The following is a 16,361-nucleotide window of genomic DNA, read 5'->3' as shown; positions in this document are numbered from 1 at the left end:
AAGGGGAGTTAAGTGTGAAAATTTTACACAAAAGCAGCAGGCCCTCTGTGCTATGAGGAACCTTGGTCAAATGGAATTCCCCAAAGTGTAGAGAGCAGAGGCTAGGAGGCAAAGTTGGCTGGTGCAGTAGGCTGGTGGATGTGGCTTCACTACCCACTCCATGTGAACATGTGAAGAAGGTTCCTCCAGAAATGAGAGAAACCTAAAGCAAACCTATATGGTATCTGTGCTGAATGGAAACATCCTTCCTGGTCTTCTGAATCATCAAACATTTTGAAAAGAAATGAATCTGTCATTAATAAAGATGAATTTCATAGAATCGTAGAGTTGAAAGGGACCCCAAGGGTCATCTATAGTCTAATCCCCTGCAATGCAGGAATCTCAACTAGATCGTCCATGACAGATGGCCAGCCAACCTCTGCTTAAAAAACTCCAAGACATGCCATGCCATCTAGACTGTGTCACCTATAATGGATCCTGTCCACTGTGTGGACCGCTGAGGAGAATGTGTGGAAGGAAACAGCAATGCATTGGAACTGTGGTGATCAACAGGGCTGAATCAAGCACCCCAGGTGGATGTACTGTCTAAGAAAGGTCTGCAGGTGGTCATAACATAAAGGCAAGGGTAGAGTCCACAGCAAAGAACACTGTCACTCACACCAAAGGGCGGGAATAATCCATAGGAAACTACAGTGTTGCTTTACTTACTGCTTATCTGTTTTTAATGCTGATCACTTCTTTCCAATCATATACTGCAACAATGACATGTGAGAGATCTGTAGCCGTGTTGGTCTGCCATAGTCGAAATAAAAATTTCCTTCCTGTAGCACCTTAAAGACCAACTAAGTTAGTTCTTGGTATAAGCTTTCGTGTGCATGCACACTTATCTGAAGAAGTGTGCATGCACACGAAAGCTTATACCAAGAACTAACTTAGTTGGTCTTTAAGGTGCTACAGGAAGGAAATTTTTATGTGAGAGATCTGTAACTGTTTGCTGTTGTTTTTTATTGTACGACAATTCGCAAAATAAAAAAGGCGGCAATTGCTCAGTGAATGGAAAAGGGAGCAATGTATTTTAAACTGATATACTGGAGCAGTGATTTAACCCAGAATTTCAAGAGTTTATATAGATCAGAAATAGGAAACCTGCCCCGCCTTCATCCCCCAAATATTGTTGAAACTTTGTCAGACCAATGGTAAGGGATGGTGGCTGAAAACGGTATCCCTGTGTCTGCCTCCACCCATTAGTAAAATCTCATTCAGCATATCACAGGGTGGAAGTTGTAGTTCAACAACATCTGGAGACATAGTCTGATCTAGATGGTATAGCCTGCTGGCCCCATCTGCCATTTATTCTTTGTGGAACATGCTGCTCAAAGACATGAGTGAGATACCCAGTCCACACAAAACAGATGTTTTGGCATTTACTCACTTTCAGCCATCTTAAAAATGCTGTTTCTTTTTGCATGATGATGTAACTGTTTCAAGCACTGGGATGCGACTCAGCTGATATTAAAGAAGGGTAGGGCGAGGAGATTCTCTGTCTGAAACTCTGGAGAGCTGCTAGGCAATCCTGAGCTAGATGCACCAATGGTCTGATTTGGTATAAGGCACCTTCCTGTGTTCCATTCATATTGCCCACTGTGCATTCAAAGAGTGTGTGTGTGTGTGTGTGTGTGTGTGAGAGATAAAGCTATGTGGGGTAATCTTGCCCTCACTGCCAATGCATTCAACGGCCATGCTCCCTTGCCATCTGTGTGTCTGGATTCTCTGGAAAGCATGACGTACACACATTGAACCATTACCCCTCTCTATGTAGGAGATCTCTACGTGCACCAAACATAAAAGCTTGTAGATCCCTTTCTCATGTGCACCAAACACATGGATGGGGGGAAGGCTTGATATGTGGCCTTGTGATACACAGCCTTGTGATACATTAAGATATGTGTGCTCCCAACCTCTGCATAACAGGGTGAGGAAACACTGGCTGGTGACATCAGGACACAGGCTAAGGGACTTGACACAGGGCTGCCATTTTTGCAACCGACAGCTCTATTACACCCAGTGGCATTTCTGTGGTTCATCGTTTTTTCTTTTTCAGACTCTATGGACACTCTGAAGCAGTAGTACACAGAGAGAAATCATCCTTTATCAAATAAAAAAAATCAATGCAAATAAATTGCCATCGTATAACTTCCTTTTTTTTATAAAAAGTCACAAAATATTGCAGGCATGGGGAAGATGCAGGAAATAGCATGGTTCATCGACAAAGCCATCAGCAACTACATTTGACAGGATGATGGCAATAGCAACAACTGTTTTTTTCTCAAAATTAAATGTTATTTCTTGGAGACAAAATATTGCAGTGTGATTGTTTAGAAAATGTGGTATCCTTGCAGTAGAACTACCAGATATCTGACTCCCAACAACAAATGAGTAACAATAGTGCATTTCTTGTGTGAAAAACCAATTGCCTATGAAGTCTCCAAGAACAAAAGGTTGATCGTTTATACAAGAAATAATCACTGAAGAGGAAAAGAGAGTATCTTAATGTCACCAGTTAGGACATGCCCTTATGTGTTAAAGCTTTTCTGTATTGCTTTTGTATGAACTGATATATTCACATTTTTTGAATGCCCTGGGGGGGATTTCAGAGTAAGATGCTTTCAGTTAAGCTTGTATTCTCTTTGCAGCAGACCAGCCCCTTATTAATATTATTGCCAGAATAAATTAAGGGCTATACATGCTACAAACTTATCTTTCTTTCCTTCTTTAGGATGGGTTTATCGACTTCTTGGAATTTATAGCTGCAATAAATCTGGTTATACGAGGAAAAATTGACCAAAAATTGAAATGGTATTTTAAACTCTATGACGCTGATGGGAATGGAACTATTGACAAAAGAGAACTCTTAAGCATATTCACGGTAAGGGAATGGTATATGTTAGCATATATTTGCCATGAAGCGTTTTATGGAAAATCAATTATTTAAACCTATTGATGTTTTGGCTGTAGCTCACTGCCTGTTTCAGTCATTATCTGGCTAGACGGTCACTCACGGCTTCTCTTTTGTTCCAGAAATCAATGGGAAAGGGGAACATGGGCCTGCAATGAGATCTCCCTGTCCCCAGTGTGGTGAAAGAGAGGGAATTACACAAGGCTGGTGCCAGCACCAGGCATCCTTATGTAGCTGTCAGGGCCCACTGCTGATACCCACACTAGGAGCCTCTGAATCATAGCTGTCAACTTTTCCCTTTTCTTGCGAGGAATCCTATTTGGAATAAGGGAATTTCCCTTTAAAAAAGGGAAACGTTGACAGCTATGCTCTGAACAAAGGTTCTGAACTGGCACTCTCAGCAGCTCCATGTGGTTGGATTTAGTTTCCCACAATGTCCCTTCCCTAGCATGGCTCTGTATCAGCCTTCCCCAACCTGGAGCCTACAACTCCCATCAGCCCCAGCCAGAACTGGGGCAATGTGAAGATGTCCTAAGAAAGTACACTAAGTTGAAAAAAGAGCTCCCTTCCACTTTTGAAATATGCTCGGAGTCGAGAGTGGATTTCATGCTCTTTATTCAGCTCATAGTGGTGAGGAGGAATGGAAGTTCCCCCACAATATCTGCTTTATATACATTATTTACACAATGGGCTGCACGTGATTGGCTAATCCCGGGATTCTCCTGTAAGCCAATCAGGTTGTGGATTCACTTCCACCTGGAGCTGGATTGGGTGGCTCCTGTGGACCAATCATACAGCTGCATTGTTCTAGGACTAATCAGACTGCTGCGTTTTGGATCCTATTGTCCTAGGACCAATCAGACTGCTGCGTTTTGGATCCTATTCAACTCAGTACATAACAACTTTTCCCTTCCATAAATTCTGACAAGTACATCAAGATTAGAGCGTAAAATGAGCCGCTGGATCAAGCCAATGACTCATCTTGTTCAGCATCCTGTTCTCACAGTGGCCAGCCACATGTCTGTGGGAAGTCTACGAGCTAGACAAGAGCAGCGTTTGAAACTCCCATAGCTCTTTTTTTTTTTTTAAGAATTTTTTTTATTAACCGACCAATCACATCAAATCAAACCAAATTACATAAATTCCAAATTACAGAGCCGAATTTTAAATTTTTGTTGGGGGTACCCATATTTCAGGTTCCGAAGGGATCCAATCAACTTCTTGCTTCTTACTGCTGTTTTAATGTCCACAAATCTAACCTTATGATGTTCACAGTACTATCCAGTCCTTTCTTATTATTTTTCCACATCTCTTGTTGTTATTTTCATATATTTTTCCTTTCTCTTTGTGACCTCTGATAGTCTCCGCAAGCTGGTTAGAATAGTTTGTAATCCTGCGTGGACATTATTTTTTTTATCCAGTAGCCATATCCAGATGTTTTCCATATAACATCACTTCCATACATCAAAACAGTCTTAGCATCATTAATCTTCACCAATCTGCCTCCTTTCTCAAAACCTCTGAGGAGATTCACTAGGAATGCAGTCTGAAAACAAATCCGTTCTTCCTCCCGGCTGTAAATCCTTTGGCAAGATGGCGACTCCGAATTAATTGCTGCACCATTCCCAAAAGCTCTTATTGCTTCTCGGTCTCCATAAAGCATACTTTTGGTTAAAGTTTATCTCCACACAGACCTTAATCATCCTGCTTGGGTCAGTTCAACCGACGGTTCTAATGAGGAGGGGTTCTTGTAAATCACATAGAAGGAAAGTAAAAAGGGTCCCCCCCCCATTCAGCCCCGTTGTCAACATACCCCGCCTTTGGTGTATCTTCATCGTAAAATATTCCTGTTTCTCCAGCCCGTCGTCTTCTTTCGCAGAGGTCACTTAAATTAGCAGACTTCACTCCCCTTCTTCACTTGAAATATGTGCATTTGCTTCTTTTGTAATTAATTATTCCAAATTGCTGCAACTAGTGCGCGATCAGAGACAGCGTCCAGGAGAGCCGATGTCCACACGGGGGCATTCTGCCTAGGGCCCTCACCCCCTTCTTTCGAATTAGAGGGTGATTTATGGGCACAGCAGGCAAGGGCAGTGTTCCCCATTTCCTTGGGGCAACAAGGGAGGCTGCCTACTTCCATAACAGCCTCTTAATTACCCCGTGTGGGTCGGAGAGATGGTATTGTTGGCCATCTTCCAATGCACGCCCTAATGGCCCCCGAAACTCCCATTGTTCTAGGAGCATTTTGCAACAGGGAATTTCATTAGTGCGAGCAGTTTCTGAGCTCTGGGCGCAGTACTGCGCCTAAGATTTCAGAATAAAACTGCAAAGAGGAAGGAAAGGAGGGCCTTTTTTCTGCCTCCCCACTACTCTCTGAAGACTGGAGAAGAGACCCTCTTAAGAATATTAGGGGGTGGGCAGGACAAGGACTAGACCATGTGAAAAATGAACATAACACTTTAGCTGCAGTTCACTCATGTTCAGCTTTGTATTCTTGTTATAGAAAAGTGTGCCTAGACATTCTGTTGTTGCCCCCATAACCTAGGTTTAAGGTGCCATTTAGCTCCTAGCTTTCATATCTCGGTTTCTAACACTAATGAGCACAACAGTAGCAAAGATAGATAATAGTCAGTATGACTAGTAGCGTAAAGCCTGTTTTCCTGTGCAATGTGAAAAATACCTATACATTTTTATGATGCCAAGGATTACGTTTGTGGGTGTGGGTGTAACATATGCAGTGCTTTTTTCTGGGGGGACGCAGGGGGACGCATACCCCTAAACATTTTGTGAATCTAAGTCTGGCCTCATTGAGGGGCAATATTTCAATATGTGTAGGAAAATGAGAGTACCCCTAAACATTTTTTTAAGAAAAAAGCACTATGTATGTATGTATGTATGTATGTATATGATGAGAAAAATTGCTTAAGCTTCCACACCATGTACATACATATACAATAATCTTTACTTTAAATGAGATGGAATATTCTGAAAGAACAGATTCTCCAGGGCAGGATAAAAATGTAGCTGGGTTTAAGAATAATCACGTGTCCCGACAGGATCTTCAATGATATGCTAATTGGATCTATAATCCTTTAGGTTCTGTTATATTAATTTAATTTACAATCCTCATTACTGAAGATTTCCTGGAGATTATGCCTGCTCCTGCCACCCACCCCTGTCTCAGATGCTGAGCGAACCAGCAGCCATAAATTCTATTTGCATTATGACATGCTGACATGTTTGCATTTTTTCCATCCCTTCAGGCCATTCAAGCGATCAACGGCAACCAAGAATTGACTCCAGAAGAATTCACAAACATGGTATTCCAGAAGATAGATGTTAACAACGATGGTAAGATTATACAAATTTTCAAGCGTGGGTCCAGTTTGACAGTTGGTTGGGCAGCCAACCTGTCAATCACTTGGCGTCATGACGAAAGCAGCTGACCACTTCAAAGGGACTTGCTCTCAGCAGGTGTGGTATGGATTCAAACCATGGCTTCAAACTTACATTTTTTCTTTGCTGGTCAGCAGGGAAAAACATGTGCATTTGAAAGCAGCATTTGAATGCAAGCTACACCCGCAATGAGACTCCAACAGGACTTGCTAACAGGGCCAATGGTGTTGAGCCCCATCACATCAGTTCTAAATATGGGATTTCCTAGTGCTGCCCGTGTCAACAATGTCTTTAACTGCCCCACACTTTACGTACGTCAGGCATGGGCATGATCTGGGGGAAACAGTGTTGCAGGTCTATTCAGGGTCCTTTATTTTTTATTTTTTTACACATTTCTAACCCATCTTTCCTCCAAAGAACATGGGCTGGAATACATGGAAACCCCATTTTAGCCTCACTTTAAAAAGGTAAAGGGACCCCTGACCATTAGGTCTAGTCGTGGCCGACTCTGGGGTTGCAGCACTCATCTTGCTTTATTGGCCGAGTGAGCCGGCGTACAGCTTCCGGGTCATGTGGCCAGCATGACTAAGCCACTTCTGGCGAACCAGAGCAGCACACGGAAACTCTGTTTACCTTCCCACCAGAGTGGTACCTATTTATCTACTTGCACTCTGACATGCTTTCAAGGGTTAAACCACAGAGCCTAGGACTTGCCGATCATAAGGTCAGCAGTTCAAATCCCTGCAACGGGGTGAGGTCACGTTGCTCGGTCCCTGCTCCTGCCAACCTAGCCTCACTTTAGAGGTACTTTTAAAAGGCCATGTGCGGAACTTTATAGCTGAGGCCCAAACTAATGGAAACATACAATTACATGGGTCTTTCTTTTGCCTTTCAATTATTTTTTTCAACCAAAGCATTCTGAGGAAGGCAGGGATTTGAAGGCAGGCTGCTTCCTCTTTTCCTCTCTGCTTATTTTTCTGTTCCAGATTTCCAAATACCTGCCATGTTTTTCTCCACACCATACATTTAACGCAGATGGCTTCTTCCTAATAAGCCTGGAAACTGTAGTTCACCCTTTCCAGAGCTGCAATCCCCAACACCCATGATTCTTTAAGGAAAGCCATTTGCTTTAAATATATGGTGTGTGTAGATGTTTCATGTCTGCTTTGGATCTAAGCCAAGTCTGGCGCTGGCCTGCACTTTGCCTGCTACATCACACTAGTTCTTTCCATTCCACCTTATCTCTGCATGTGCAGCGCAGGATTCAGAAATGCATTAAATGCTCTACCAAATCATCTGGACTGTACAAAGCAAAAGGAGTATCTGATGCAGTGGCTTTAGTAAAAACAACATGTGTTAAGGGGGATTTTAAATAAAATACTACATGGCAATGCAGTGCAAATGGATTTTGATATTGTCATTTCATTATTCTTGTAGCTCCAGCTGATGATGATCACTGGAGTAAAAGCATGTTATTGTTTTATTTAAAATATCTACTTTTAAAAAACTTTTATTATTAAAAGGTATACAATGCAATATAGACAATGGGCTTTTTATGCAAGTCATATAATCAATTTATTTAACTAATTCCAGACTCTAATATTAGAAATATCTGAAATTTAAAACCAGCCATTTATGGGCAGCAAGGCTATTAAGTGAGCTTATCTTAAACCAAGAGAGTTAAGGTGGTACTAGATGTAATTTCTTTATAAATCATTTGCTGAACAGCAGCTTAAATGCATTCTAATTAAGCGGTATATAAATCGTCAAAACAAAAACAGAATTAAGATGACCTGAGTCTGTTTAATATGTTATGATGGGGAGGTAAGCCAAATCAAGGAGAACATCATAGATTCCCCAAAAGAAGCCAGGAGATTTGGAAGACAAGTGAGAATTCTATTAAACAGCTTAGCTTGACTAAACTTTGGTTCCTAGATTTGAACTGATAAGCATCTCCGACAACAAGATAGCATTTTTTAAAAACAACTGTGATATGCCGGTTTTGACCAGTTTCATTATGCAGTGCAGACCCTTCAACTCATGCATTGTCTTTGCCAAGTCCTATGAGAGCTTAAAAATGTTCCAGTGGTGTTTAATAATATTTTTCTTAAATTTGAGAGTTACTGCTCCATTGAAGAGCTTAGGGGTTAAAAGGTATGGTATTTTGAAATAGTTCTTATGATCTATAATTACCTATGTATATTCCTAAGCACTTATGTTTTTTTTATTCTAGGGGAATTGAGTTTAGAAGAGTTCATCAGCGGAGTGGAAAGCGATGAAAATCTCCTGGAAATGATTTCAAAGAGCTTTGACCTTTCCAATGTACTGAAAATTATACAAAGTGGGCGAAGACACAGCGTCTGAGACTTTTCATAACATAAATGGGACTTGTGACAAGGAACCTATTAAATTTCAGCACTGACTTTTACATTTCCCATCTACTGTTCAGGCTATAAGAAGCTCCAGGAGGAATTGTCACTTCAGCTCCATCTGCCATCTATTTTCCCAGTTTCTCCTTCCCAGTGGATGTGGCAGCCACTGTGAGAGCACAACATTTGTCTACATGCATCACAGAAGCTATTTAGTGCAGCAAAAACAGACACAGTCTCTCATTGCCTGTAATGGGGGAATTAGCAAAACAGAACTATACAGAGGAAGAAGAAAAACCGGACATTTCCAGAAGATCCTGTGCTGATAAATTGCTCCTTTTAAGTACTGGTTGTTTAACTTGAAATTTACAATGTGGTGATAAACCACTAGATAGGATTGGCTTCCTTCTAGATCAATTAAGGATGAAGCATGGTTTGCATTAACTTAACATTTGCACTAATCAGTGCTTAAAATAGGAATGGATTATCTGGGAAACACCTCAATCAGCTTATGACTCCAAAGATAAATATCCACTTATGGAAGCTGCTTACCACTTTGGTATTATTATTACATCTGTAAGTTAATGTGACTTAGGGCTTTGATGTTTCAACTGTTTTGCCTTTTTCTTTTCTTTTTACCTTTATGATGCAGTTAGAAAAAAAGGATTAACCTTTTTAGAGAAGCTTCACATTTGTCATGGAGTGACAACGTTTCGGGGAAATAATTAAAACTTCAAAGCTTCAAAAACACTGGCTTCAGTGATCCAAGATTAATTCCATGACTTTAAAAGAGAATTTATGCCTATTTGATTCAATGGAAAGCCAGTTCACACAATCCCCACCCCCTACAGTTTATTTTAAAAAATACACAAACTTAATACTCTTAATAATAAATGGGAAACAGTTGATCACTCCGGGAGGGATGTATACATAAGGAGTTGCTTTGCTTACAACATCCCCTGTTCTTATTTGAGAGTCCTAAATGGGTTTCACCTGCCTCAAAGTCACCTTTGGAAATGGCAAAAAAAATGCCTTGTGGACCACTTTCTCAGTTTGGAAGACCTCCCATCTCAGTCCTATCTCAGTTCATTGGCATCTGCTGACCTTAACTACTATTCTAAACTTCCCCCTCCCCTTCAAATTTGTGCTTGCGATGTTTGATTATGGGTTGTTTTTCTCCTGTCACACTGCATCCTGGCTTCCAACCCAATTGCTTGATGTGACTTGGCTTGTTTCTTCATTCTAGCTTTCTAGTGCTACAACAGAGATTTTATTTACCACCCCATGTAGGGAGCTCGATGTCATTCTTTAGTTGTGGAACATGCATACAACTCATGCCAGTGCACGTCACCCACACAGCCCAGCAGGAACCACTGCAGCCTGAAGTTCAGGCATAAGCTGAGGGTTTTGCAGTGCTGAAAGCAGGGATGATAGCAAAACCTCTCCGTTTATTCAAATTAATTTGAATATTTCTTTATGTATCCAAAAGTCCCAATGTGTGTGATTTCAGATTTTACAGGATTATAAACCAGGCTTGTTTCAAGTTAATGCTCATCCCAGAAAATACTTAGGGAAATAGTAATGAGGTGTAAAGAAAGAATACTGGGTTGTTCTTGATTTACTTCCGTAGTGTTTTGGCAGGAAACTGGAGGCCTAGTTTTATTTAACATGCTGAAGCAACATGTTCCGCTGGCCATGCTTCAAAGAGAAAGGGATACCTAAAGCTGGTCAGCCTCACATTCATCTACAGGTTTTTTGACATGTAGGAAAATAAGCACAGACACGAAGCTATACTGAGCTTTGAGGGGGGAAACATACTAAATAATGGCATAATAATAATGTGAAGTATTGTCAGGGTAATGAAAAATATAGAGTGGCATGAAACAGGAAACAGTAGGGGATTCACTTCAAATTTGGGCAAGACCAGCCCTAAGGGCGTACCTCTTAATGAAAATATTGCAGAGGCCCAGCATCTATTTCCTCAGGTATCCCTTATTGAAACTTTCCTTTGAATCCTCGTAAGTGCTTGAATTCTGTTGCAAGTGAATGGTGAACAAAGCTGGGCAAGCAATTTCCCCCAAAAGGTGATCAAACCTGAGCAATGAAAATGTTTTCAGTTTTGCTTAGCCTCTATGGATAGGTGCACATGAAATGCACCACATCATCTGTAATTATATTTACCAGTAGTTTGATCGATATAGCAGACAGCCAAACTATGCAATGTATCACTTGGTATTATAAGCAGAGCTGACATTATAGCTTTGGCATTTAGACTATTTTATGATTTCCACCCACCCTCTAAAAAACCTGCAATAATGAATAGGAACTTCAACTTCTTCAACATAGGTACAGTAATATAGGTACAGCCTGTCTCAGTGTTTTTTAATAACTGAAAGACAAACTCAATGTAGAAAGGAAGGATTAAATAAACGGAAACCATATTCCCCTGAAGTGAATGGAGGCAGTGCAGCAGCAGTCTACTAGGTTACATCCCTTCTGAGAAAAGTTTTGAGCTTTCCAGAGTCCTTTTAGGGTTGAAAATGTTAGTTTTGATTCGAATGATGATGTGCAGAGCACCAGTTTTGTAAGTGAGCCAACTGATTTGAATAAAATGAAATTCTGTTATTTCTTGGCTCTTAAATATCCACTGAAAACTAGAAGGGGGAGAGAGACGGGGTTACCTGGTGAAGAGAGATTTGTTTTTTTTATTTGAATCATGTTTACACCACTTTGGGGGTTTGCGGCCTTTCAAATTGGCCTACAGCTGGCAACCATTTTGTCTGCGTCCAACTGACGCATGACCGCCAACAAGGCGGAATGGGGGCGGCTAGGAATGGAACTCCGATGCAAAATGGTTGCTGCCTGTACAAAATGTTGAAATAATACCAGTCTTATAAATACAGTGGTACCTCGGGTTACATACGCTTCAGGTTACATACGCTTCAGGTTACATACGCTTCAGGTTACAGACTCCGCTAACCCAGAAATAGTGCTTCAGGTTAAGAACTTTGCTTCAGGATGAGAACAGAAATCGTGCTCCGGTGGCGCAGCAGCAGCAGGAGGCCCCATTAGCTAAAGTGGTGCTTCAGGTTAAGAACAGTTTCAGGTTACTAGGGTTCCAGGTGGAGAAATCGAAACTAGAAACAGAATTGTTAGAACCAAAGACTAAGGTACTTTCAAGGATGTATAACTTGCTGTTAAAATGGAATACACAAGATGAAATGGTCAAATCGGCTATGATAAGGTGGGCACAGGACATTGGGTATAATATTATGTTTGAGGACTGGGAAAGGTTGTGGAGTACTGGATTGAAATTTACTGCATGTAATGCTTTGAAAGAAAATGTAATGAAAATGATATATAGATGGTACATGACCCCAGTCAAACTTGCAAAAATTTACCACCTGTCTGATAATAAGTGTTGGAAATGTAAAGAGAGCGAAGGAACATTCTTCCACCTCTGGTGGACTTGCCCTAAAGTGAAGGCGTTCTGGGAAATGATTTATAATGAACTGAAAAAGGTATTCAAGTATACCTTCACTAAGAAACCAGAGGCCTTTCTTTTGGGTATTGTCGGCCAAGGGGTGGTAAAGAAGGATTGGACATTTTTTATGTATGCAACAACAGCAGCAAGGATACTTCTCGCAAAGTACTGGAAAACTCAAGATCTACCCACTCTGGAAGAATGGCAGATGCAACTGATAGACTATATGGAACTAGCTGAGATGACTGGCAGAATCCGTGACCTGGGAGAAGAGAGGATGGAGGAGGATTGGAAGAAATTTAAGAACTATTTACAAAAACATTGCAACTTGAGTGAATGCTAAGCAGGATGCTAGATCATAAACAATTGAGCACCACTAACTTAGATGATTTAAGAAAATAAGAGAGATTGAGAAAATATAACTCTTTTTTTTGAGAACTAGAAGACTACGAAATATAGAAGGGATATAAGAATGCAAATAAGATAACAAATTGCTGCTAAAAAGTTATAACGATGAAAGTGGGAGCGGGAGATGTGAGGAAGTCCAAAAAAAAATGTGAAACTATGTTAAGATATTTGCTATATTGTCTGTTACATGTATTCTTATTGTAAACTCCAATAAATATTATATATATAAAAAAAAGAACAGTTTCAGGTTAAGTACATACCTCCGGAACGACTTAAGTACTTAACCCGAGGTACCACTGTAATAATAGTGATAATAATAAATTATTATTTATACCCCGCTCATCTGGCTGAGTTTCCCCAGCCACTCTGGGCAGCTCCCAACAGAATATTAAAAACAGGATAAAACATCAGACATTAAAAACTTCCTCTAAACAGGGCTGCCTTCAGATGTCTTTTAAAAGTAAGATAACTGTTATTTCCTTGACATCTGCTGGAAGGACATTCCACAGGGCATGTGCCACTACCAAGAAGGCCCTCTGCCCGGTTCCCTGTAACCTCACTTCTCGCAGTGGGGGAACCGCCAGAAGGCCCTCGGCGCTGGACCTGTGTCCGGGCTGAATGATGGGGTGGAGACGCTCCTTCAGGTATATTGATATATAAATAATCAGAATAAGATCACAGGAGGCAGAGGAGACATTGGAAAAACCGATAATCCCATCAGTCAGAATTAAACATCCTAAAAAACCTAGCTTAATAATAACAATGTAAAAAGTGTTGCTGAAAATATAACAGAATAAATGAAGACACTCCCCTGAAGACACAACAATTCTAGTCCATTGTGTGTCAGGCAAGCTTTTCTATATTTGCTTTTATAGCCTAGTAAGCTAAAGCAGGGAAATTTCTCCCCCTCTGAAGGAGTATGATTTTCAGTGCAGGTAAGACCATAGCTGAAGAGAGTCTCAGTTTTCAATGCACAGGCATAACTCAGATCATGAAAAGCCTCAGTCCAAACTCTGAGACTTCATTTTTTTTACCAAGTAGTCCTTTTCCAGATTGCAAGCTCCATATGTAGATTAATAGTGGGCTAACACCCCAGTTCTATACATTCTTATCTGGCAGTAAATTGAACTCAATAGGGCTTATTTCCAAGTAGATATGTATAGGATTTAATTGTGAAAGGGCTGGGAAATACTTATTAGAAGACTTCATTGAGCAAATCTGTCGCTTCATAGCATTGCTCTCAAAGTATATACTTTGTTTTTATATTTTTTATATTTTTATGTCACTATTTTATGTTTGGAGCAACTGAAACAGGTGAGAAGGGTGGCATTTTTGTTTCGTACATCCTTATGTTTTATTGTGGTTATAGGCATAACTGAGTGAGAAATGAGCTTCTTATAACTCTATATGATGTTTTAATAATTGAGGGTGCCAGTTAAGTTATCTTAATTGTAAATAACAAGTGCAGAAGGGGAAAGGGAGAGGAATATCAACACTGGATGAAAAAGTACATAGACTAACCAAGCAATCTTATGCATGTCTTGCTCAGGTTTCATAAAGTTCCATTGGACTTACTCTCATGTAAAGGTGTATAGGATTGCAGCCTTAATGTAGGATGGGTTCCTGCAGATCAGCCAACATCACCAATGAATGAAAAAGACAAAAAAACATGTTTTCAAATGGCAATTAATTACATCAGTCAAAGACTCACATTTAACATAAAACTATTTCAAACGACTTAAGAGTTGATGGTGTTCTGCAAAGTCTCTGGAAGAGGCAACTTCTTTTTCTGGGTAATAACCAAAAAGTTATAACTTGAGAAGAAAGGAGTCTTGTATTTAATAGCTTTCTCAACCGCCATAGGCAATTGGGATAGTGAGTGGGCTGGTGAAGGAGGGATGAATCACTCCATCTTTGGTTTCTATGGTAGCTGTAGATGATGGGAAACACCTTCCTCCATGGCCAGTATAGAAATGTGGCAGCTGGCTGAGGACTGAGGGATTGTTCCATCTGTCCTTTTAAGGCCTGCTTTTGTATTTCGTTTTTACCAGCCTGCATTTTCCATGCTTGTCCTCTTTTGTGGCCAGCATGGAAATGTGGGCTTGAAAACCTCCCCACAAAAAACAGTATTCACTGTTGTGGGCTTATCTATAAAGCTGAAAAAAGAATAAAGCAAATGGGAAGGATTAACAAGCCATGGAGATAAAAAATATTATCTTAGGTTGTTATCATTTATTGTATGATTTTATTCTCTGCTCTGACAGCATTTGCACATGCTATTTTAACCCTGTGGGATTATTTGGGCCCTTTTTATGTACCTACATATTTTGTGCTGATGTTGCATTTTATCTGATTTGATATTTTACTGCATTATTTGATTTGTGTTTTCATTTTTTGCTGTACATCACCCAGAGGACTAGGTTTAAAGACAACTGATATATGTAAATAATAATTGTAAAATTGTACACTATTCTTGTTCTACATATTGACTTTCTAGTAACACTTCAAAGAGATCAATGGTATTTTGAAATAATTTAACAACTGTGATAAACTCTATAGACACTACGGTTTTCTTATTACTGGTGCCTGAGTTGTTTGTCCCTTTGATACATTATGCAAAAAGAGCTCTGCCTTTTTGACATGAAACATAAAGGAGTTAGGGAAACACATTGTTTCTCAGCTAAAAACTATACTCCAGTAAATTAAGCAGTAGAAATATACAAAAATTTATTTTGGCTCTAGTTCAGGTTCCTTGGTGTTTTCGAATTCTTCATTTCAGTTCCAGTTCAGGCACTAAATTTAACAATAAAAGACTATTAATTGATTCAGCCACTCTGATTTCATGTTGCACCATATGGAGAGTTAAACATGCTTCTCCATCCCCGATGACATTTGGGGCAATTAAAAAACATTTTGCAACAAGCATAATCTAATTAAGGAAGTCGATGTGACACCTCCTACCTCCTGTCATCGGAATATGATAATCTGCAGACTTAAACTCACCACGTAACACCCCCCCACACACCTTTTGTTTCCGCTTTTATGCTTAAGTTTAACATCAGCTTGATCCACGTTCATGATGAACTCAAAAGCTTGCTCAATTCTTTTCCATTCTTTATTTATTAATTAAAACAACCGTAAAATACTTGAACTTTTGAATCTGCAGATCAGGTAACAAAAAACCCCTATTAAACAGAACAAAATAAACGCGAATCAAACACAATGAAAAGACTTATCCAAATAACAGACTCAATAAAAATAATCTGCAACCGTCATTCCCTGATATAATCAGCAGTTGGCATTTTTCAAAAGCTTCATGAAAGCAAACTACCATTGCCTTGCACTGAATGATGATAAGAGCAATTCCAATCCGGCAGAGTTTATGCCACAATAAATGTGTGCGCTTCCAAAGTACCACAAAACTCTTCGATCTTTATTTATATAGACCGTAGAAACAGCTAACTTCGAACGGGCAAAACTAATCCACCACCCATTTGGCGTGTCCTTACATCTCCCTTAACAACAAAATCTTTCGGCTTCTCCCATTCGCACTCTTACGCAGTTTGCGTCGCTACGCTGGCCCTTAGCATTCCCAAAGCTCTCCTGCTCGTTCGACTTTCGCGCTCAACGAAGAGCTTGTCGAAGGCAGAGAGTTTCAGCTAGAGATAGGGAGGCGGGATCAGGGGTGGGGCGGCGGCAGCCAGCCAATCAAAACAGAACTGCTCCTTGGGCCTCTCCCGATTGGCGA

At 40.2% G+C, this 16,361-nt stretch overlaps 1 protein-coding gene and 1 long non-coding RNA gene across 3 annotated transcripts in view; one reads left to right on the top strand and one right to left on the bottom strand.

The window, feature by feature from the left end:
• Positions 1 to 11,317, top strand: part of GUCA1C (guanylate cyclase activator 1C) — a gene marked incomplete at its 5' end in the record, with an annotated part of 50,619 nt that extends 39,302 nt beyond the window's left edge. For both annotated transcript variants that reach the window (XM_081002793.1, XM_081002794.1), the window contains 3 exons: positions 2,777 to 2,926; positions 6,220 to 6,307; positions 8,586 to 11,317. In XM_081002793.1, the coding sequence (XP_080858919.1) occupies positions 2,777 to 2,926; positions 6,220 to 6,307; positions 8,586 to 8,716 (369 nt within the window). In that variant the 3' untranslated portion in view covers positions 8,717 to 11,317. The remainder of the gene's footprint in view (positions 1 to 2,776; positions 2,927 to 6,219; positions 6,308 to 8,585) is intronic.
• Positions 11,318 to 13,159: 1,842 nt separating this feature from the next.
• Positions 13,160 to 16,269, bottom strand: LOC308475645. Its single transcript, XR_013985334.1, has 3 exons — positions 16,172 to 16,269; positions 15,639 to 15,798; positions 13,160 to 14,236 (listed from the first exon to the last, which is right to left on the bottom strand). It is a non-coding gene; the product is annotated as an uncharacterized lncRNA (long non-coding RNA).
• Positions 16,270 to 16,361: the final 92 nt, after the last annotated feature.

This window comes from Podarcis pityusensis (genome assembly GCF_964106645.2).
Source record: "Podarcis pityusensis genome assembly, chromosome: 4".
Classification (NCBI taxonomy): domain Eukaryota; kingdom Metazoa; phylum Chordata; class Lepidosauria; order Squamata; family Lacertidae; genus Podarcis; species Podarcis pityusensis.
This window is presented reverse-complemented; position numbering and strand designations above follow the sequence as displayed.